At 43.4% G+C, this 21,614-nt stretch overlaps 1 protein-coding gene across 2 annotated transcripts; it reads right to left on the reverse strand.

Annotated features, from left to right (window-relative positions):
- Nucleotides 1-551: 551 nt before the first annotated feature.
- Nucleotides 552-20,397, reverse strand: HAS2 (hyaluronan synthase 2). Of its 2 annotated transcripts, XM_050971456.1 has the most exons (5): nt 19,927-20,397; nt 19,437-19,510; nt 10,092-10,718; nt 5,544-5,645; nt 552-3,550 (listed from the first exon to the last, which is right to left on the reverse strand). In XM_050971456.1, the coding sequence occupies exons 3-5, from the start codon at nt 10,716-10,718 to the stop codon at nt 2,618-2,620; spliced, it is 1,662 nt and encodes a 553-aa protein (XP_050827413.1). In that variant the 5' UTR covers nt 19,437-19,510; nt 19,927-20,397; the 3' UTR covers nt 552-2,617. The 2 variants fall into 2 exon arrangements, with proteins under 2 accessions (XP_050827413.1, XP_030094574.1); XM_030238714.2 differs by having other exon boundaries at nt 19,437-20,397.
- Nucleotides 20,398-21,614: the final 1,217 nt, after the last annotated feature.

The following is a 21,614-nucleotide window of genomic DNA, read 5'->3' on the forward strand; positions in this document are numbered from 1 at the left end:
CCCATAACCTTCAATGACACAAAATATACAGCTGCACTTCAGCTGTGCCAGGGCAAAGGGAGCTTGACAAACAGCGCTGATGAGGAGCAGGAGAAGGCCATGGACCTGTCCTCCTCTGCTTCCCAAGCTGTGGAGGGTGATAATTTCCAGTAGACAGGAGGCTGGAAAACATCAGCTCCTATGTAATGTACTAAAGTACTTTGGCCATAAACTTCAAAGTGCTTCCCAAAAGGAATTTGGATTGCTATTCCTGTTTTGTAAATCAGGAAGCTGAGGAAAAAGGGAAGGAAGTGTTTTTACTGAATTGATCTAGCAGCTGCTGGCAGAGACTCTTGAGTGCTGCCTATGCCCTCAAGGGATGCCCTCAGAGCAGGGACCAGCCCCAGCCACCTCAGGCACGCACAGCATTCCATGGCAAATTCCATGGTGCTCCATGGCAAATTCCCTCTTGGAAATCAGGCTGGTGACATTAGAACAACAGCCTTCAAACTGTGCAGATTTATGGCTTCAAAGTAAAAGTGCTGGTGAGAAATACCATGAATTAGTCATAATCTTATCAAAAATATTTTATTTATGAAAGTAACAATTATACTATACAACCTATATTGGAAGTACATTGAATAATTGCTAGAATAAATACAGGCAATTAATTCAATCTTTTTATAGAATGAGAAGATTTATTTGACATTTGAATGTTAACCCAAGCTTTAACTTACATCATAAATAGTTAAAAGGCATAGTCAAGTTTTTCTGATTTTTACCGTTTCTCTTGCTTTTTTTTTAATACTGTTCTATTTTGTAATCAACATGAATCAACTCTCCAATTATTAACATAACATTAGTATGACTTTCAAGCAATCATGTACCTCAAGATAATCAGACAATAAGGTAGTGTGTGTGCAGTTCATTCTACAGCAGAATCTATTCATGTCTGCATAAAAAAGAGAAGCTGAAAATGCTTCTAAGTTCTTTAAGCATCATATGCCGATTTCTGCTTTACCACAGTGCTTTTAATACCAGAATCTAAGAAGGGCAGCTGGTCTTTCTGTTGCTCTTTATAAAGTATACTAGGGCTCAATGCCACATTCCTTTGGCTGGTGAAGGACTGCAGAATTTAGTCCTGAATATTATTTCTCAAAACTATGGTCCAAAATAAATGTCCAGGACTGGTTACTAGGCACCAAGGAAGTGATGCATTTGCTAAGGCTTGATGCTTTCTGATAAAAAAATTGGCTTCTTTTCTGGTAGATATGCTGTAGTCAAAAACAAATTATTGGGCTCAGTACTGGGGTCTGTATTACACTGGATGTCAGAGAAGGGGATGTGTTTATTTTCTGTAAACTGTATGAAGGACTCTGCAGAAGTTTTATAGTACAACACACACATTTTGAAAGTGTTGATAACTTTTTCCTTCCCTGTTTTTATGGTTTTTCTTTTTTTTTTTTTTAATAAAAACCTGAACTCTTTGCTTGGTACTAGTAGATTATGGACAACTAGGATCATCAGCGAATTCAATAGCAGTTTCATGTGCCCAAGATTTTTCCAATTCAGAAGTTTTTGACTGCTCAGGTCCCATGTAAAATCAGTGGGATGCTTTCCATAGCAATGTCTTTTCCAGTGGCATTGAGGCCTGCCTTGCTTTATGGTTTATTTTGAATGCCAGGGATATTAAGTTCTCAGCAGAGAAGCAAATTTCCCTTTTACAATGTTATCAAAACAAAAGCCCCAAATTGCACATATCTACCCCTTTGGCCTTTTTTTATGCACAAGTGTGTTTGTATGCAAAACTGAAAATTTCGGGCCTTTCCTAATAAATGTCTTAAAAGAGCACATTTAAATGCTTTTTCACAGAAATAACCATTCATTAGTTGCAAAAATGCAGAGAGACTTTTTATTCTTTCTGTTGTGAACAATATAATTTCAGCAGAAATCTGGGGGGGGAATGGATGATTTTTTTGTCCCCAAATATATTTTAAAAGGCTAAAGAACAAAATGTTGGGGAGGCAGCTTTTTTTGGCAGATAGTAAAATATAAAATATGTGACTTAAAAAAAAGTTGGCTTAAAAATACACACACACAAATAATACAATAATATAAAAATACAGCTCAGCCAATGGCCTCTTAAAATTTACCTTTGGCATTACATTTGGCAGCCTAAAACAAAAGACCCTTCCTATAAACAGAACTATAAAAAAGAGAAGTTCATAAATTAGGTTGCAAGGGGTTGTACAGTCCTTTTCTTGATTCTCCAAACTCCCTTTCTTTCCGTCCACACACATAAGCATGACCAGTGAGGTATATAGAACATAACACTGTCAGGCATATGCACAATAAAAAAAAGTGCATAAACACAGAAGTTCTCCCCTTTTCTTGTGAACAGGTCGTAACTGTGTGGTTTGTGTCCTTCCCCCCTTGGAAACAAAAAAATCTTTTTTTTTTTCTTATTTTTTTCTTTTTTTTTCCTTACTTTGGCAGGATGAAAATGAACCCAGAGGAATATAAGTGTCCTATTCCCAGCAGCAGTGATCCATTTCCCTTGGCAACATATGTCTGATGCCACAGATACTACAAGGTCGTTGGGTTGCTTTACAACTCTGGGTAAGTTCCCGCGGAAACATCATACGTCTAGCACCATGTCGTAGTGTTGTTGCTCTTTCTTCCGCCTGCCACATTTGTTGATAAGAACCATGTACAAAGTCAAAAGCAAAACCCAGTAACATGCATAGAGTATTGTGCCAATGATGAGAACTGTCTGTTTTGACTCAGAAAATGGCTTTTTTGATTCCTTGTAAATAGTGAAAATTACGCCACCTAGGAGGATTGTAAACCAAATGGAGACTGGAATGAGTCCTATAAAATTAACTACAATGGTTTTCCTTCCTGACGTGCCCCACCCTGCTTTGTTTATCGTGGCAATTGCAAACATCTTTGCTGGCAGTAAACTTGACATGTACAACACTGAGTAGAGTGACATGAAAACCATGACAATGTTGCCCCTAAGGAAGCTGGCAAAGGAAGACTTTATCAAGCCAACTAACTGAACTGTCAACAGGAAGAGGAGAATGTTCCAGATTTTTCCCCTGTAGAAGAGCTGAATGACTGTGGCAATAAGGAAGAAAGGAAAGAATCCAGTGATTACAGCTTCATAGGTCATCCACAAATGGTGCTTGTGGAACCACATGGCATTATAAAGCCACTCTCTAAAGTAGGATTTACTCCAGCGGGTCTGCTGATTCAGCCACCTGAGATACTCTATCGGTGTTTCCGTAAGGCACTTGGATCTAGCTGTGTATTTTGTTGCATAGCCCAGACTTAGCACTCTGTTAGTTAGATGCCTGTCATCTCCAAAGCTGCACTGGGAGCCCATAAACTCTTGATTGTACCAATCTTCCACAAATTCATGGAGTAACGAGTTTCTGTACATTCCCAGAGGTCCACTGATGCACTGTACACAGCCAAAGTAGGACTGACAGGCTCTTTCGATGTTAAATGCCATCCAGTATCTCACGCTGCTCAGAAAGGAGATCCAGGAATCATATTTGTTCAAAATCTGCAAAATAAAAAAAAAGTTTTCCTTTTAGATGAGCTCTTAAAACAGAAAATGTGCACATTGGATCAATAAGGAGTTTGCTGAGACTAGTGCACCATTAGATGAATTGTGGTGGGAACCTCACTTCTGTGTTCAACTCATGGCAAACCCAGGAGCTACACAAACATTTCATCCAGGACATTGACAGGAAAGGTGAGATGAAACCTTCAAATGTCTGTTTCACTGAAAGGTCCTGTTGTTCCTTTCTACCTTTCCTATTCTCCACAATCAAATTTCCTTATTTTATGTCTCATTTTTCCTTCCCTTTTGCCCTCAGTTAGAGCTGCTAGATTTAGATTTTACCAAGAGGAGCTTGTGAGTTCATGGCCTCCTGCTGCTTCCTGCTCGTACACATCTTTGGGGCTCACAGAACTCCTTCCAGTCCTCCCAAAACCATGCTAGAGCATGAGAAAAGCAGAGCACATGGTCTTTGCCCTACATTTTTGGTATCACAAGTCTGGCCTTAGAGGTTTGACTTTGAACTGTGTCCCCATATCTAGCATTCCTCTGAGGAGCAACCTGTTCTGTCTCTGCAGTACCAGCCTGTACTGGTACTGGTACTGGTACAAGTCCCAAGACATATGGTGATACTCCAGTAGAGCCTTCCTCAGGCCCACACAAATGTCTCAGTCTTTCTCTTCTGCACAGCCCAGCTGCACATCCAGTCTGAACACTCAGCAGATGCATGAGCACATGCAGATGCACAAGTCTGTGGCTTCACATCCAGGTTTTCAACACACACTTTATGCTAGAGGATGTGGCAAGGAAGTGTGTGGATCTTTGGCCTTCTACAACTATAAAACATTGCCCTGCAACTAGAAAAATATAGTCTTTTGCTCTGATGGTCCTAATTTCTGTCAGTTTTAATTATAGAACATATTAGAAGCAGCAGGGCTTGCTGGGTATATGCTGGAAAATGAACTGGGGGGAAAAAAATGCCCAAAGCCTTCATTCTGTCACCTTTCCTCACAGAGGACACATGTCCTTCCCAATGCAGATCTTATGAACCTTCACTGTCCCAGCTGAACCTGTACTGCCTCCCTTCACTCGTACATGCCTGGAATTTCACATGCATGGGCTGTGTCGCCTGGTTTGTGGTCAGTCTAGAGCTCCAAAGCTATTCAGGTTTCTGTGGGAATCCTAATTTCTGGAGTTATGAGCCACATGCCTGAAATACTTCTGACTACTTGGGCATGCATTACCAAGATTTTGCCATTTACTTAGCTCTTTCTCCTCTGTCTCACACAAAAAGCCCAACTGAGTACAGGGGATTGATCTTAAGGCTAACTGAAATATTCCCATACACTTCTTTTTATAAATTGCAGCAAAAGGAGTTGTGTCAAAAGGTAACACCAGCCTTTTGATAGCCAAACTCAGTAATGCTGAAAATCCTAATACACATGGAGCTGGTCTGACTTGGAAGTTTTCTATTGCCCTGCTTGACAGAGATGGGAGACCCAGTAACCAGAGGGCACAGTGCAGAGTGTTTCTAAGTTATTATTTTATTTCTAACAATTTTGGCTGCCAGTAGTACTATAATTGAAGTGCTTGAGGTTGCTGGACATGGCTATGGGACACCTGTTCTAAATTTCCTGCCCCCTTATAGCTTTTCTTTGGTACCTTGAGCAAGCAGCTATACCCAGAGACTCAAAGATGCCACAACAATCCTGACAATGCCACTTCCCCCCTTTTTGACATATATGGGCAGAATATTATTTGTTTGCTTGCTATGGCTGTTAAAACTATACATACAGTGCTCACATCCAAGAAGAGTTTCCATTCAATGGACAAAAAAGTTAAGGTATGATAAGAGCATCTATAATGGCATCACATATTATATATATGCATATAGTATATACACATAAATTATATTTAATGCTATTTCAGGCAGAGGAATCTGCTGCAATGCAAATAGTTGCTGAAACACCTCTGTTAATCTGAAAATTGTACTCACCTGTACATCACCTCCAACTCCTCCAACCATTGGATCTTCTTCTAAAACTTTTACCATCTCCACTGATGAGGCTGGATCAAGCATTGTATCTGAATCACAGACCTACAAGTAAGAAAAAACAAGAACAAAAATGGGTTAAGGAGTTCACTACAGAAGAAAATAAAAATAATGCAAGTGATTATAATGACTCTAAATGCATATTCTCCTGAATGCAATTAAATCTGACTTTGAAGTCTGCGCTGATATTTCTGTTAAAGGTCACTTGTACCAGGCAGCAAAGCATAGTGCTGCACAAAACACAGAGCTTGTTAGGGCTGTGCACACAAACAATCCTCTGTATCAGCTCCATTTGTTTTACTGGCACACTGGACTGGCTTCGTCCAATAAGATACAGGGCACTGCAGAATAAGATGGTGGTTGTGGGTGTGCAGCAGATTCCTGTTGTGCTCTGACATAGAATTTCTCTGCATCAGCTGCACAGTTGGAGCACCCTGGTCAAATGTTTCCCACTGCCATATGAGGGAAAGAGTGAGGAGTTAAATCCCAGGCACTTGTTATTAAAAAGAAAAAAAGTCAAGTAGGAGTCTGAGAAGAAACCTAATCGTTCTTTCACTCACAGAAGGGTTTAGCAATTCATGTAAAATATGTGTCTTATATTTCAGAACAAACTCATTTTTAATTTTAGATGCATGATGTGTTATTAGTAGTGCAGGGATTTGACATTTCATGTAAAGAAATTATTTGCTATTTTTCTCTGGCATTTTTATATAAAGATATGTAAGGCCAGAAGGCACGAGTCCCGAAGTTCAGTACTCTAAAAGACCAAGGCAGAAGTAAATGACACACAAGGCATTTCAGCTACACAAACACTCCTAGTCAACTAAACACTGTGTACATTAGGAAATTGGCTTTCCCCTGGAGAGTAGGAGGAGGGTTCAGACAGGCTGGCTGGTCTGTGAGACAGCTGGCATTGCTTTCGTTCGCTCTGAGGAGAATGACTCGGGCTGCAGTCTAAAACAAGAGGGTGTCTCCTTGTTGCAGTTGCTGCATCTGAAAGAACTGGCCACATCATGTGTGAACTCATTTCACAGACACCCAGGAACTGGAGCAGAGACTGTCCCAGAAACACCCCTCTGACTGGCTGAATCCCTACAAATTCCCTACACATTCTCATACTACCTCCAGTTTGTCCCCACATTGCATTCCTTGACTTCAGATGGGGTCAGAAGGAGCAAGTCAGTAGTTCTGCCTAAACAGCATATTAAGACAGATTCTGCTGAGGCTTTGTAATGGGTATCCTAATTTTGGTGTCCTTTCATGCAAACTTTCAATTCAACCTAAGCCCTCTCACTCCAGGGGAGAGGTAACCTTTACATCTGCTCTATGAAGTGGGAGGAGAGCACTGGGGGCTCTGCCAACATGCTCCCCTCCATGCTCACTCAGAGGGGGCCAAGAGGAGAAAGGTGATGAAAGCTCTCATATCTCTGTCAGGAGAAAAGCCACAGGAATCTCCAGCTCCCACTAACTTGATGCATCCATCTCCCCTCCTCAATGGCCTCATCCCACAGCATCTTTGTAACCTGGCCAAGGCCTGACTCCAGCTTTAGTGGAAAGCTGTCATCAGTGGCAGCACTGATGATAGAAAGGGAGCAAAACAATTCTACTGAGAGGGAAAACAATGCCTATACTTTTACTTGGGTCTTCCTGGACAAACCTGTTGCTGAGTGCTTTGCACAGGGAATCTGTAGTTTGCTGCATTCCCAGGGTGCTCAGGAAGTGACAGGCATGTCATTTCTTGTGACCATGAGTGGTGGGCTGGGATCAGCTGCCTCCCAGCCCCTCTGCTTTCCCTCCAGCACCTGCCACTTGAGCAGCTCCCACCCCATTAGGTGTATTTACCTATGGAAGAAAGGCCTGCCCATGAGCCACATCATTAATATATTAGAGATGAGGAATCCTGAAAACACTGGATTTTTTTAACAAAACATCATCACATGTCCTGGGCATGCCAGCACAGTGGGTATGTCTGGGTTTCTGGGACAAATCTAACAAGCCATCATTTTCCATCTGGATGAGGTTTTTGCAGGTGAACAGAGGACACACCAGAGAAACACAGACACTTAGAAGCCCAAATAAACACTGACACCTGCCTAGCCAGGGTGTGCCCAGGAGAGCCCAAGAGACAATTTGCCATCTTTCCATACAAGGGCCGAGTGACCCAAACATCACTGCTTTGGGTCACAGAGTTACATGAAAGGGACAACTGACCTTAAGGGAGTTGTTCTACACTTGCTGTAGGCAGTGACAGTTTATCCAAGCTGCTCTGAGTTCAGACTGCACTGGACTGTCCACACAGGCACCTCCATCAAGCCAAGATGAATGGCACCCTGGTTACCTTACTACTCTGCATTGATAATACCTGCCAGTTTAACTCCTGCACCTGATTACTTGCACATTCATAAACTCTTCTAGGATGGAAACAAGCCTTCATAGCAGTTTTTAGTACTTAATGAGACACCACTACTGATTAACAGCTCATTATCTGCACTGGTCTGACTCTTTATGATTGCCTGTTCATAATTCCAGGGTGTTTTCTAATAACTGTAAAGCCTAGAGTTTTGAGGGTGGGCAGTGGTGCTGACTGGGCACTTTTAAAAGTGCTTAAGCATTGATGCAGATTGCTTAGCCCTTGAAATATAGGGCTTGTTTAAAGTAATTTACCCTGGGTCTCCCCAAAGGACCATTTGAAATATCCCAACCTTTATTCATTCATAAAACAGAGCCACATTTTAGCTGCATTTTGTTTATGACTCTTCAGTAGCCAGTGCCAGCAAGGGGCTGCATTTCTACTACAGATATGACTGCAGATGTGACTGTGGCATCAGTCACTACTACAGACTGTGCTCACAACAGCACTACAGTCTCTGACAAATTCATTAGACCTTCTGAGCCAGGTCTGGAGTGTTAACTGAACAGAAATATCTCTTTATTTTCTGAATTTATGCTATGACTGTTGAAATAGAAACACTTTTTCCAGATTCCCTGAAAAATACAAGAGCTGAACTGAGGGAGGAAACTTGCAATGAATCTGCTTCCTCTCTGCCTTCTTTCTCTGCAATCTGGTATGTCTCTGTGTTTATAAACCCATGCTAATAAAGAAAATCAGCATTTTTATCCCATCATAGTTCCTCACAGCACAAAAACAAAGCACAGACAATGGAGAGCTTAAGCCAGTTGTTTTGAAAGAATAAATCAGTTTCAGTTTGGGAAGTGGTGGAGGATGGGTTTTAAATCTTGGCTTTACTCTCCTAGCTCCAATAACAGAGCAGTTCCTGGCACTCTTCAGTTTCTGCCCCTCCTGTGCACTGAAGACTCGCTGCTCTCAGCCCAGCTACTGGCAGCCTCTCCAGGTCCCTAGGACACTGCACGTGGATGCTGTGCTGTGCAGAGCGTGCACACACACCCACACAAGGCTGGGCACAGGCCCCAGAAACACATGTGGCTCAGCCATGCAGCTGCCCTGAGCCAGCAGAGAGCACCTCGCGGGGAGCTGCTGCTCCACTGCAGGAGACTGCTGGATACTCTGAGTGTGGGAGAAGCTTGGAAGGACTGAGGGTGGTTCATTAGGAAAATCATCTCCTATTCAGTGCGATTAATCAAATGAGCCTTCTTGGCCTAGGTATCTAAGGAAGGGTCCTCAGTGTCCAGCCAGAGTATCTGATCCCACCCACCTTCCTCTACACATGACCCTTTCCCCTTCCCACAGTCAGCAGGGCTGTTTGCAGGAGCGAGGAATCCATGTAAGTAAGGCAAAAACATAGACAATCTTTCAGGGGATCCAAGGCAGCTGGAAAGAAATGTGCCTCTGCTGCTTTGGAAACAGGGAGAGAGGACCCAGCCTAATTCATTTTTAAGTGAGTAGTGTGTCATAAGGGCCTTAAAGGCCAAGTTGCAGTGAGTGAGGTAATGCAGCTGTAAGTGATGAAGCAAAAGCTGCTTCAGGCTTTAGTTAAAGAAATTTTCTTTCAAATCTACACATTGACCCTTTTTTTTGAATACGCCACATGGCTTCAAAGCCTTTAAAATATATCCCCAACTTTTTTACAGACTTCATCACTTCTCCAGGATATTCCCTAGTGAGACCAAATACCTGTCTGTCTGTTCATATATGGGGCTGCTAACAAACTCCCAAAATAAAGCCTTACCCGAGACCTTCACCTACAGGAGCAGAGATGGGGCTTTCAGGAGGTCCTTGGCTTTGTCTGAAGCAAAACCATTTGGATGAGGGGGCAGTACTGAAGGCAGGGGAAGGATTTCAGACTTCTCCAGTAGCTGATGCACAAATTTAAAACAGTCACAGATAGACTGGCCATTTTAAAAGGTAGCAAAATACCCTTTTAACGGTCAAGCTGTTTCCAAACAGACTGAAAGGAGCACTGTGTTCATCAGGGACTAGGATGGCCTCTAACATGCTGCACAAAATATACAAAAGCTGCTTTCTTTCAAAGTGTGTTTGAATTGGCACTGACCTGGTGCTCTAATACCTACCTGTACATAATCCACACTTCTCCCCAGTGCTTTGAATGCTGTGTACATTACTTCTCTTTTTCCACCCCATTTCTGCATGATGCAAACACTTTTGTTGGACAGGACCAGCTGAGATACGTGTTGCATGCTCTCTCTGTGAGACTCCTCTGTCTCACCCGGACCTTTGTCATGGAAGTTATTACTCCAGATATAAGTGGCACAACTGTCCCTACCCATGATTTCAGTGAAAATGTCCATCATGTAAACGTCGTCTTCTGAGTTCCCATCAATGACCATAACAACTTTAATTCCAGGGTAGGTCAATCTTTTTACAGAAAGTAAACATTTCCTTAAGTAGTCAGGATCTTCTTGATAGGCAGCAATACAAAGGGCAACTGTTTTGTTCAGTTTGATTGGAGTCTCTAGCGACCGTTTCATTTTCCTGTGCTCTAGGTAGGCAAACAGGCTTTGGATGATGAGATGTGATGCCAGGATAGCACCATAGAGTCCAAAGGAGAAGTAGTAGTTGTCTGTTTGGATGAACTGGTAGCCCACAATGTAAGCAGCGGTGATTCCCAGCAGGAGGGACACCCCGAAGAGTGTGGTTCCAAGTATTCTCAGGATACATATAAACCTCTCACAATACATCTGCAAAGAAGTAGGGAAACCATTAGCAGAGCCACCAGTTGCTGATATAAGACATCATAAGGGGTGCACGTGGCTGCAACACAGGTCTCAGCATCAATAGATACACCCTGAGCTTCTAGCTCAGAGACTCACTGCATCCCCTTGCTCAACTGAACATCTCTTTGCAGGACGACCCCCATGTAAAGTACAATCCAAACAGGCTTAATGTAGCAGAGATGATTTCTGCTATTCACAGTGCCCTCACAGAAGGTGCTGTCTGTGTCAGAATCTTATTTTGGCAGCCTGGGCTGGCTGGATAAGACACTCTGTCATATTATCCTGAGGAGGTTGGAGAAGGGGCTTTTGGGCCACCACTCGTTTTGTACGGTCACAGGGGACTGGAACAGCTGAATGTCTGGGCAGCCCCTCCCCATCCCAATCCATGTCACGACTGTATCCCACCCTGAATTGTTTCTGGCGCTTAGTTATGTTTGCAAAAATATTGGAAAGACATTCTTAAAACAGATGCCTGAATGTATTTATAATTTTTTTAAACAGATGTCTGACTATATATATAATTTATATTTATATAATCAGACATCTGCTTTAAAAGGTCTTCTCAATACCACTGCAAAAATGCATTATTCATATAGTTGTGTACATAGATACATGCACACGTAAGCATGTGTGTATAGGGGCTAAAGCTTAACTGAGATTAAGTCTGTGGCAAAAATATGCATAAATTTAACAGAGCAAACACTCCACCCTGGACTCAGAAATTCTCTAGGACATCAGCTGATTCTGATCACTTCTACATATTTAGCTTACCTGGCTGTAAAATCTTCTAATCTAAACTCTGGGCTATGGAGCAACTGGCTGGCATGGAGGGTGCTCTGGCAAATAAAGAGTATGGGCAGGCAGGCAGGTGGACTCTGTTGGTACCTAAATACCTTTTCTAACAATCACATTGCCCATTTTATGCAACAGCTTTCTCAGAATTGTAAGAAGTTAATGACAACATTTTCTGTCAATAGATGCACTTTATGTGAAGATCCTAAAAGAGATTATGTCTGTTTAAGACTAATCCAGCAAGTGTGTTGCAAGTCAGTAATACTCATGCTTGAATATTTTGCTGAATTAGGTCCTCTCAGAGTAATAGATTTAATATTTGTGTATTCTTGCTATTATTCATATTTTCCCTGCTGTTATCATCTCACTCATCTGCTGCTCATGTTTGTTTCACCATCTGTTGGCCAAAGTTGAAGTTGGAACAGGACTTCCTTACATCATATATGTTTTTAACTCTTCCTTGAAAAATGACTACCAAGACACAGCAGCCTAGCTGTCATCAACTACATACATGTCTGAAAAGTTACAGGCTTGGAACAAAAAAGTCAATACAGAATCACTTACAATATAAAAATAAACTAGGCAAGCATGAAGTTTGAGGTTACAAAGACTTTGTCTTTTTCCACTGGCTATTTAGGGTCTTAAATTTCAAGACAGGAGGAAGCCTCTTAAATGTATATTTGGAGGCACTGTTAAAGAAATCAGACCCTAGCTCTAGAACTTCCTTGAATACTTAAGGCTGGGTTCTGACAGGTGTTGTAATCATCCACCAGCAAAAGGGACCCTCCCTGTTCTGGCCTGTCTGAAAATCTTTCACAGCAGGGGTCATAAAGATGCCTAATAAAAGACAGCTTATGCTTACCACCACTCTAGGTGAATTCAAACTCAGTGCCCAAAATAGACTTGCTTTAGAAAACAGATTAAGTAATGGATCCCCTCTAGATTAACTCAAAGTAAAATAGTCCATGTGTTTACTAATCCCTCAAGCATGCAAAATGTTACAAACATCAAGGTAAATGTCTCATTAATGGTGCACTTGTACTCTGCTTTCCCATTTGGAGTCCTAAAGTCTGCTTACATTAAGAATTATATGGCTGAAATAAACAGGATTTACATTAAGATCTGGAGTAGCTACATTTGAATGACTATATACTGTAGCAGGCATCTTTTACATTAATTTGCTATTGTTTTGCTCTACCTATGAAGTGCTTCTGTACAAAAGAAAAAAAAAACACCAAAACCAAATTCTTTGTCATTACTGTCATTATAGCACAGATCTCCATTGCAAAAATCCAGTCTTTTAAGATCAAGAAATTAATTTCTGGTGTTACTAAAACAACACTTTTTTTTCCCTTTCTCTGTCAACCTTAGGAAAATAAGGTTGTTTTGATCTAAATTCCTGGCTTTCATCAAAGAAACTTTCCCCTTTGTATGTGCAATTGAGGTTTTTATGTATAGATTTTTAATTGACTGAATCTCAGGGGAACTAGATAAGTTGCTCAATAGTCTCAAGATTTAACACGAGGTATTGATAGCTTGCCCAGCAGAAATTATCTTTATCAAATTTAACATGCCCAAACAATGGCAAAGAAGCCAAAAACTCTCCACCCATCTCCAAGAATTAAGCCAAGAAGTTAAAAGGAAATGATGCTTGTACAAGTCTGGGACCAAAAATGAACTGCTGAATCAAATAATGATACTAAGGCTAGGCAGCAGCTGCTTCAGAGACTTTCAGATCAGTCAGTGCTGTTATAAGTATCTAGCCTGGCCTGACACAGTGAAATATAATAATTCTATCCTGCAATTTGGGCACCTAAATCCCTTACAGGCATCTTCACCTGGAGCTAAACCCAGTATGAGTTTTACACAACCTCCAGCAAGCAGACCCAAGGTTTGCATTCACAAGATGAGTGTATGTAAAGAGCCTTCAAAATCTTCTACTGAGCATTTTGTTGTTGTGATGTTTCTGCTCTTACCTTTCAGGGATGAGCTGAGCAGTGCTCACCAGCCCATCTCATTGAACTGAAATGTGAAAGCCATATGCTAAATCCTGATGCTGTGTAGGCTGCTGCTGATTCAGTCACACATTTTGATTCACAAAGCAGTGCCAAGTTTATACGTGCCTTAGTGACTGTACAGTAGCAGGCAAGGAGTGCCTTTCTTTGGAGGCTGCTATGGAAAAGCATGACCAAGAAATGAACTCTTGCATGCACTTGACATCAGAGTCCACCTGGTGAACTGTCTGGCATTGTGTCTCTGGCATCCTGATAAAGCCAAATATATATACAAAAAGAATATTTCTCCTTTGTGATGAAGGTGAATTTACATTATTATTAACAAGTGGCATAACTGAAAGTTGTAGCATTCTAACAATGCTTTCATGAAAAACATCAGGTTAACAAACGACTGATACTTACACAATACATCAAATGATTGGGGTATTAACTGTAGCACTAGAGATCACACTCCTTTCTTAGACTGAATAATGCCTTAGATCTCATATTAGAAGAACATAGCAAAATATGCTTCAGTTTTCTCTATTCTGAAAACTATTTAGGCTAGCGTTTACTGTAGTTATGGTACCTAGATCTAACTTTTATAATATCTAGACACTTGACTGAAAGTCAACAGGTTCTTATGTTTTGTTTTGAACTGGGTCTTTACTCAGCAAAGAACACTGGTGACCTCAATGGTAAAGTACCAGCTTTTCTTCCTCCAAAATCCTGTGGCAAAGTTCATCCACATGGCTATTAATCAGCTTCCATGCATCTCTGAGAGTAACAGGGCCTGAAGATGGTTCATCCCTTTATGAAGTCAGGAGGCAAAGAGAAAGAAAAAGCTTATTTTGCTACTAATACTGAATAGGGGCAAATAGATATCCGGAAAACCAACATACACTGTTGCCAGAAGGTATCAATATTATCTGCAGCCTGTTCAATTCTGCACCCTCTCCACCTTGTGTGGCTGCTATGAGGACAAAGGAAGCAGTTGGGTGGTGCCTGGCACCTATTGACATGGAACAAGTGACGGGGGTCAAACTGAAGTCATGTTTGCTTATAACACATGGGATGCATCTCACTACATCATTTCTCTCAGAAATCCCTTCTCATGCAACACTCGAACATTGCCACATAGTAATTCTGGGTAGCTTTTCCTCAGAAGATTAAAAAGCAAGAGAGGGAGACACAAAAAATTTGTACCTAACACGTAATGAATTGGAAGGTTTCTTGACAGAATTAGCACTTATTAATTCCAAACATCTGAAGACATTTAGAAAAACCCTAACCACAAGTCACAAAAGCCAAAATCTATCCAGGAGGCACTAATAAAGGTTTGATCCCAAATGTGCTCATTGTGTCCCTGTACTGGGCCTGGCTGAGGTGGAATTATTTTTTCCCATAGCCCTCCAAGTACTCTGCTTTGTATTGGTGGCTGGGAAGGTGTTGCTAACGCAGCAGTGTTTTGGCTACTGCTGAGCAGTGCTCCCAGCATCCAGGATATCTCTCCAACATTTCCTCCCACACCAATATGCTATGGGTGGGCAAGGTCCTGGGAGGGAACACAACCAGGACAGCTGATCCAAACTGACCAAAGGGATATTCCATACCATGTGACATATGCTTAGATGAAAAAGCTAAAAGGAGGAGGGGGAAGCATTTGTTATTACATTTGTTTTTCAGTACTGAAGCCCTACTTCCTGGGAAGTGGCTGAACATCATCTGCTGATGAGAAGTAGAGGATAAATCTTTGTCTTTCTTTGCTTCATGCACAGCTTTTGCTTTATTAAGTTGCCTTTATCTCAACATACCAGGTGTTTTGCCATCTTATTTTCTGCATCTACATCCTGCTGAGGAAGACAGTGATAGAGCAGTTGGGAGGGCACCATGCACCAGGCCAGGGTCATCCCACCATAGTCCCCTTCACTTTTAAAGGTTACAAAGAGCTGTGGCTCTCTCTAAACATCAAGGGCTCTGGTCACATCAGCAAATAGTGCAATACCACACCAACAGATCTGCAAAGAGGAACACCTGATGCTGAGGACCTAATTCCACCCTCCATACATTTTTATGCTTTACTCTGAACTACGTATAGTCAGACCCGATGGACTAAAAACCTGAAAAGTGTCCTCCAGAGGTACACCTTGCAATTAGTTTCATTCAAGAGGAATCCAATTTGGGTGTTCAGTTATTGCTATACAATAGAAACTCAAGCAATTTTGTTGAAGGGGGGGCACTTGTAGCAGCAGCTTTGATAGCACCTCCTCATTGAAAACAAATTGATAATACAAATCAACCTCACAGGTGAGATCTGCAGATCAGGTTTGCCTGGAACCTTTGTGGAAACCAGAAGTGCTGAGCACAGAAAACCTTTGAAAACATCTCATTTTATATGCCTGCATGGAAGCTGCATTCTTAAATATCTATTCAACCTTGCTGCTGAGGCTTTGAATTCAGCAAAGCATGTAAAGATAAGTGTGCACTTAAATATTTTGCTGAAGAGGGAAATCAGTGGATAATTTATCTTGCAGATCTGTAGTAAAGGCATAAAAAAATCTTTCTCTGAAAAGATGCTATTTCTGGAACAGTTGAGGTAAAAATGCAAGTATATTTTTTGATGAATTTATTGTAGAGATTAACCTCCCTTATGAAGGTTGTTTGATATGTCAATGCTTAACCACTGCATTTCTTACATTAGAGAATCTAAGAGTAGATCAGGACCTTGACAATTTCAATTTGCTTCCTAGTGTTGTCATTCACCTGTTGGGTGACCTTAGATAAGTGAATTTACCTTTCTCTGTCACAGCTTCCTCACCTGTAAAATGGGGATCATGGTCATGCAAAAAAATTTTGGAGGTCTATAAAACCCTTCATAAAGCTTAGGCTACTCTTTTTAGTGCTATATGAGATCCACCTGTTCTCTAGTTCCATATAACTGGTTTTAGTCAAAAACTCCAACAAAAAACAACACCCCCCTTGCTATTTTCCTTGCCTGTATTCATCTGAAGGTACAGTCTGTGGGGATTTGTCTGTAATAAACAATGGAGCTCTAACTCAGCAGGAGGCCTGAGATCAGCGAGGTGGGCACCATAAAAGCCAGCACACGCAACTTGAGGTGCATACAGCCACCAAGAGCTGTTTTTGCATTAAACCAAAGGAAGAATGAAATCTTTATAATCCTTAATACCCCCTTCCTTACTAATGAGAATAATAGCACTGGCTGCCACAGAGCAGCTGCTTCAATGACATGAGTGTGTCAGAGTGCACGTGTGAGTGCCTGCACACACTGGATCTGGGCCTGTATACACTCTCTGGGAGTACATGGTGTTTGAGGCTTACAATTTCTCAGACAATATTTAGATTCATTGTTAGCCTTATTTTGGTGGTACATTAAGTCATATATCATTGGAGTACAAATGATTCTAGGTTGATATTATTCACAAGCATAAGATAGCTGTCCAGCCTCCCTCTTCTCTTCTACAGCCTGCACAGAGGAAAGTGAAAAATTATGCTCCATCTGTACACCTTTATTACAACACAATTACCATATCTGGAACTTTTGGTTATTTACAACTTCCAGATTTTGTTATGCTATTGATCTTCAGGAAAGGACTCACATAAAAGTAAAGTTAACTCTGAGGTTAAATCAAAAATAAAGAACAGGATTACTGATGATGGCAAACTCTATCTGTATGCACAAGCTTTGATCAGCAAATCAAGATTCTCCTACTTGTTCAGTGTATGTTTTCCACTAAACCACTCAAATTTAATCTCTTACAGGTTTAAATAACCAGTGTGGAAGGAATTCTATGGCTGCAGGTTGGATTTGACACTCACGTACACAATATTGCACTAGTTGTAAAATTAACAAAAAAAAAAAAAAAAAAGAAAAGACAAAAGAAAACCAACCAAAAAATTCCCAGACAAATGCTCCAAGAAACAAAACAAGAAGTAAATCATATTTCTACTCTGATATTTTGGATTGTGGTTAAACAAAAATCTAGTTTAGAAATGTTTTCTGGTTGCTGGTTAGGAATACTTTGCTGGTCTATACACTAATCTTGAATACCAAAACAATGGAGCAAATGTGCTTTCACATCACAAATATCAAGACCTGAGTTTTTCCTAGTGAACTTGCCTGAAAAACTCCACTGAATCCAGTAGAGCAGCTCTTCCTACTGGGAAAACCTTGACCTGGGTTTTTCTATGCTTGGATGCAGGGTAAGAAAGATTTATTGCCCTTATCTAGTCCTCAGCAGCACCCTCAAGGCACCCATGTTACACACAATGCGTGCCTTCAAAAAAGTGTGTGGGTGCCAATGGAAAAATGATCCCAAAGGCAGAAGACTATGAGGCAGAGCAAAACATGTAGAAGCAGCTGTGCCCTGAGACGTGGGGTCACTGCAGCCCTGCAGAATCACCGAACCCTTAGGGTTAGAAGGGACCTGTGAAGATCGTGGAGTCCAACCCTCCTGCCCAGCTGTGGTCGCCTAGAGCAGATGACACAAGAACATGGCCAGATGGGTTTGGAATGTCTCCAGAGAGGGACACTCCGCGACCTCCCAGGGCAGCCTGTTTGGTGCCCTCACATTCTCAACGTGAAGATGTTCTTCCTCCTGTTGAGGTGAAACTTATAGCTTAAGGCCATTGCTCCTTGTCCTGTTGCTGGGCACCACCGAAGACTCTGGCACCCATCTCCTGGCATTCCCCTTTGAGATATTTATATGCATTAATGAGATCCCCTCTCCATCTTCTCTAGACTAAGACAACGCCCATCAGGAGTGTTGTACTACAGTAGGATCCTCTCGGGGCTAGGAAATGGGGTAAATTCTCTCCCAAGGGCCAATGCCCCCTTCTGCCAGCATCGCTGTGGAGTGTGGCGAGGCTGTGGCCAGCAGGCTCTCTCTGTGTCCGAGAGACACGCGCCGCCGCTCCAGGAGGTGCCGAGCGGGGCTGCTGGGGACAGAGGGCTTTGCAGCCGGCCAGGAGGAGCCGGGCCCCGCGCCGGCCGCGGGCTGCACGCGGAGCGGGGGAACCCCGGCCCGGCGCCGCGGCCAACGGGGCGGAGCGGCGGCGTCACCGGGCGGGGCCGGGGATCCCCGCGCGGCCACGTCACGGGCCCCGCCCGCGGGAGCGACCCGGGCCCGGCCGTGCTGGCGCTGCCATCGCCCCCCGCTGCCGTGGCCCTGGGGCGGCCCTCCCTCGGCCGGGGCGGGCCCGGCGCGGGCGTGCGGCGCGGGGAGCTCCGGGCAGCCCCCGCCCCACGGCCCTCGGCTCCCGGCCCTCCCGCGGGAAGCCGCCCTCCGTCCCTCCCCTCCCTCCCCGCGCTGCGCGGCGCCCGGGCGGCTCGGTGGCGCTGTCCGAGGCGGGACGTCAGCCCCTCGCCCGCCACCTCGCCTGCCTCCCCTCAGTGCCAGCCCTCCCTCCGCTCCTGTCGCGTCCCCGCCCGGCCCTGGATGCAAAGGCGAGGGCCGGCCGGAGGGAAGCCGGATCGGGCTCTGAGCAGGTCTCGCCTTCCTCGCTGCGATCAGCGGAGCGGCTGCCCAGCCCGTGCCCGATTTTATTCTAATTTCAGAGGCTTTATGGGGCGGTAGGCTTTTTTTGGCTTTTTGAGTTTGGGTTTTTTGGGTTTTTTTTTCCCCAGATCTTGAAGCTCAGCAATGTCTTTTAAACGGATTACACGGAGGAGGGGTTGAAGCTGAAAACCTCATTCATCCTCACGGCGGTTCTATTCATTGCTGAAATAGGTGTAGCGTAGGAGCCGGTAAGATCCTCCCCCAGCCCCACTCGTATTTTGGGGATCTGTTCCAGCTTTTCTCCCTGGAATAGTGGGGATGGGAGGAGGGGGTCTTCTGCTCTTGAGCTGACAGAAGCGTAATCATAAATCACCTACCTTGTTTGTCCTTCTGTCCTTTGGTCATAGAGGGGCTCCAGCCAACTGTGTGGTCTCACGTACCGTTGCTCCCGCTGAATAGTTTCCAAGTTTGAGGTAAAAGAACAAATCGCACTTTTCAGGGACTTAATAAGACGCTCAGAAATAAAAAAATAATTAAAAAGGAAAATAATAAAAAAAAAAAATCGTGTAAGGCTATTCAGTCCTACTCATTTTCTCCCACGTGTTTTCACAATTATCGTGTATTTGTCTTTCTCTGCTTCAGTTTCTAGCTCAAAGTTGTGGGATTTTTTTCCCCAAATAATAGTAATAATAATAATAATAATAATAATAATTAAAAAGATTAGAAATAATAAATTAGGAGTTAGTTTCTCGTGGTCGAAGCTGAAGATCTTATTTCAAACCCGGTTAGCCAGGAGCCTGGAGAAGTTGCAAGACAGTGTCTGAAAGTTTGAGAGATCAGCATCAGATAAAGTCTCTTTGGTGATACCTTGCTGCCCGAGTAACTGTTTCAATGAGGTTTCTCAGCAGCAGCAGCAGCAAACGGGTAATATTTTCCAGACGTCTTTTTCTTTCCTGCTGCTGCTGCTGCTTTTCTGCCTCTTCCACGTTATGGGGTCTTTTAACAAGGGAGACTTGACTTGTTTTAATAGGCGGAGGATGGGAAGAAGGAGGGAACTCCTGTAAGGAGAAAAAAAAACCCAACCCTCCCAATTGCCATGATCTCAGCCAAGGACCAGTTCAGCGCCAGGAATTTAATTAGCCAAGTTGCAAATTTTTTCAGAGAAATACAATACACATATGTTGCCACCAACTGGTTTCCTCTTCATGCCCCGCAGTTGGGGGAACCCCCCACCTTCTGCACTCCCTCCATCCTTGGATTTGGGGTGTGGGATTTGTCCCTCCCACAGCCACTATTCGGCTGGGACAGTTTTTGCTGCTGCTGGTTTTTATTAATAAAGGAATTGCGTCTATGAATGGATGAACTTCACAGCTTTGAATCCTGCTTTACCCGTTCACTCTCGGGAAGATTTGTTGTAGTAAATACCCAAGGAAGCTCTCACTGATATTCATACCCAATGCCTCTTCTGTTAAAACAAGCCGGGAAACACGTTAGGCCATTTAAAATCTGGGAAACTGCGTTGTGGGCTTTGTTTTGGTGTTATAGATTGTGTTGCTTTTAGTTTTGGGGTGATTTTTTGGTCTTTTTAAGTTATAAATCAGAAGTGTTAATTCTGTCGATGGTTCCCGGTTAGCCAGGGGCACCAGCAGCTCACAGCACACCCACCCCATTGCCGCTTGCCGGCCGCTTTCACTCGCTCCCTGCGGCTCCGCTCTGCTTCCAAGGCGGCTTTCCCGCTTTCCAGCCGCCGCTTCCCCGGCGAGTGACGCCAGCGAGGCACTGGGTGGCGCTGTTGGGGCGGCGGAGCCCGCGGGGCCGCGCTGGCGCTGCCGCGGCCGCCGTGCCCCGGCGGGGACCCGCGGGGGAGGATGGCGGCGAGCAGCTTCCCCTTCCCCCGTGCTGTTTGCTCAAGGACCGCAGAGGTCGCCGCTCTGGGGCGTCGAGCCCACAAAGGGAACCGTATCCAGACACCGTTGGGAAATCCGGAGATGACTCTTCGCCGAGTTATCGCCCCTCGTTACCTTCTGGTTTGGGAAAACTCCAGAGCCCTCTGGGGTCTTCTCGTGTGCCATAAGCGGCTTAAAGTCGGTGGTTACCTAGGCTGGAGAGTTTTTGAGTACCTCCTTCGGGAAAGTGGTCACATTTACAGGTGTGCTCAGTCACTGCCACGGGGGAGTGGCTTTAGGATGTGCATTGAAGCCGAGCTCCTTCAACCATCAATCTGTTTTAAATAACAAATCTGATGCTAGTTTAAGCCGGAGTTTTGTGGGCAGTTTTAACCTGGCATTGCCAGGGAAAGAAACTGTTTCACCGTTCTCCTCACTGTCCCTTTTCCTATGTCAGGAGAACTGTCCTAGGTAAATTAGTTATTTGGGGAGAGGGAGCAGTAATAAAGTTAGAAATAATTTAGGCTAGATGAAGACAAAACAACTCCTTTGTCAATAATCTGGCTTTTGATGGTTTAGAGTGTCCTTGAAAGTACAGCATGACTTAACAAGCATAGAGTCTATCAGGGCTTTCAGATATTTCTTCCTCTCAGACCTTCCTCTCGTGGC

This window comes from Serinus canaria, chromosome 2 (assembly GCF_022539315.1).
Source record: "Serinus canaria isolate serCan28SL12 chromosome 2, serCan2020, whole genome shotgun sequence".
Classification (NCBI taxonomy): domain Eukaryota; kingdom Metazoa; phylum Chordata; class Aves; order Passeriformes; family Fringillidae; genus Serinus; species Serinus canaria.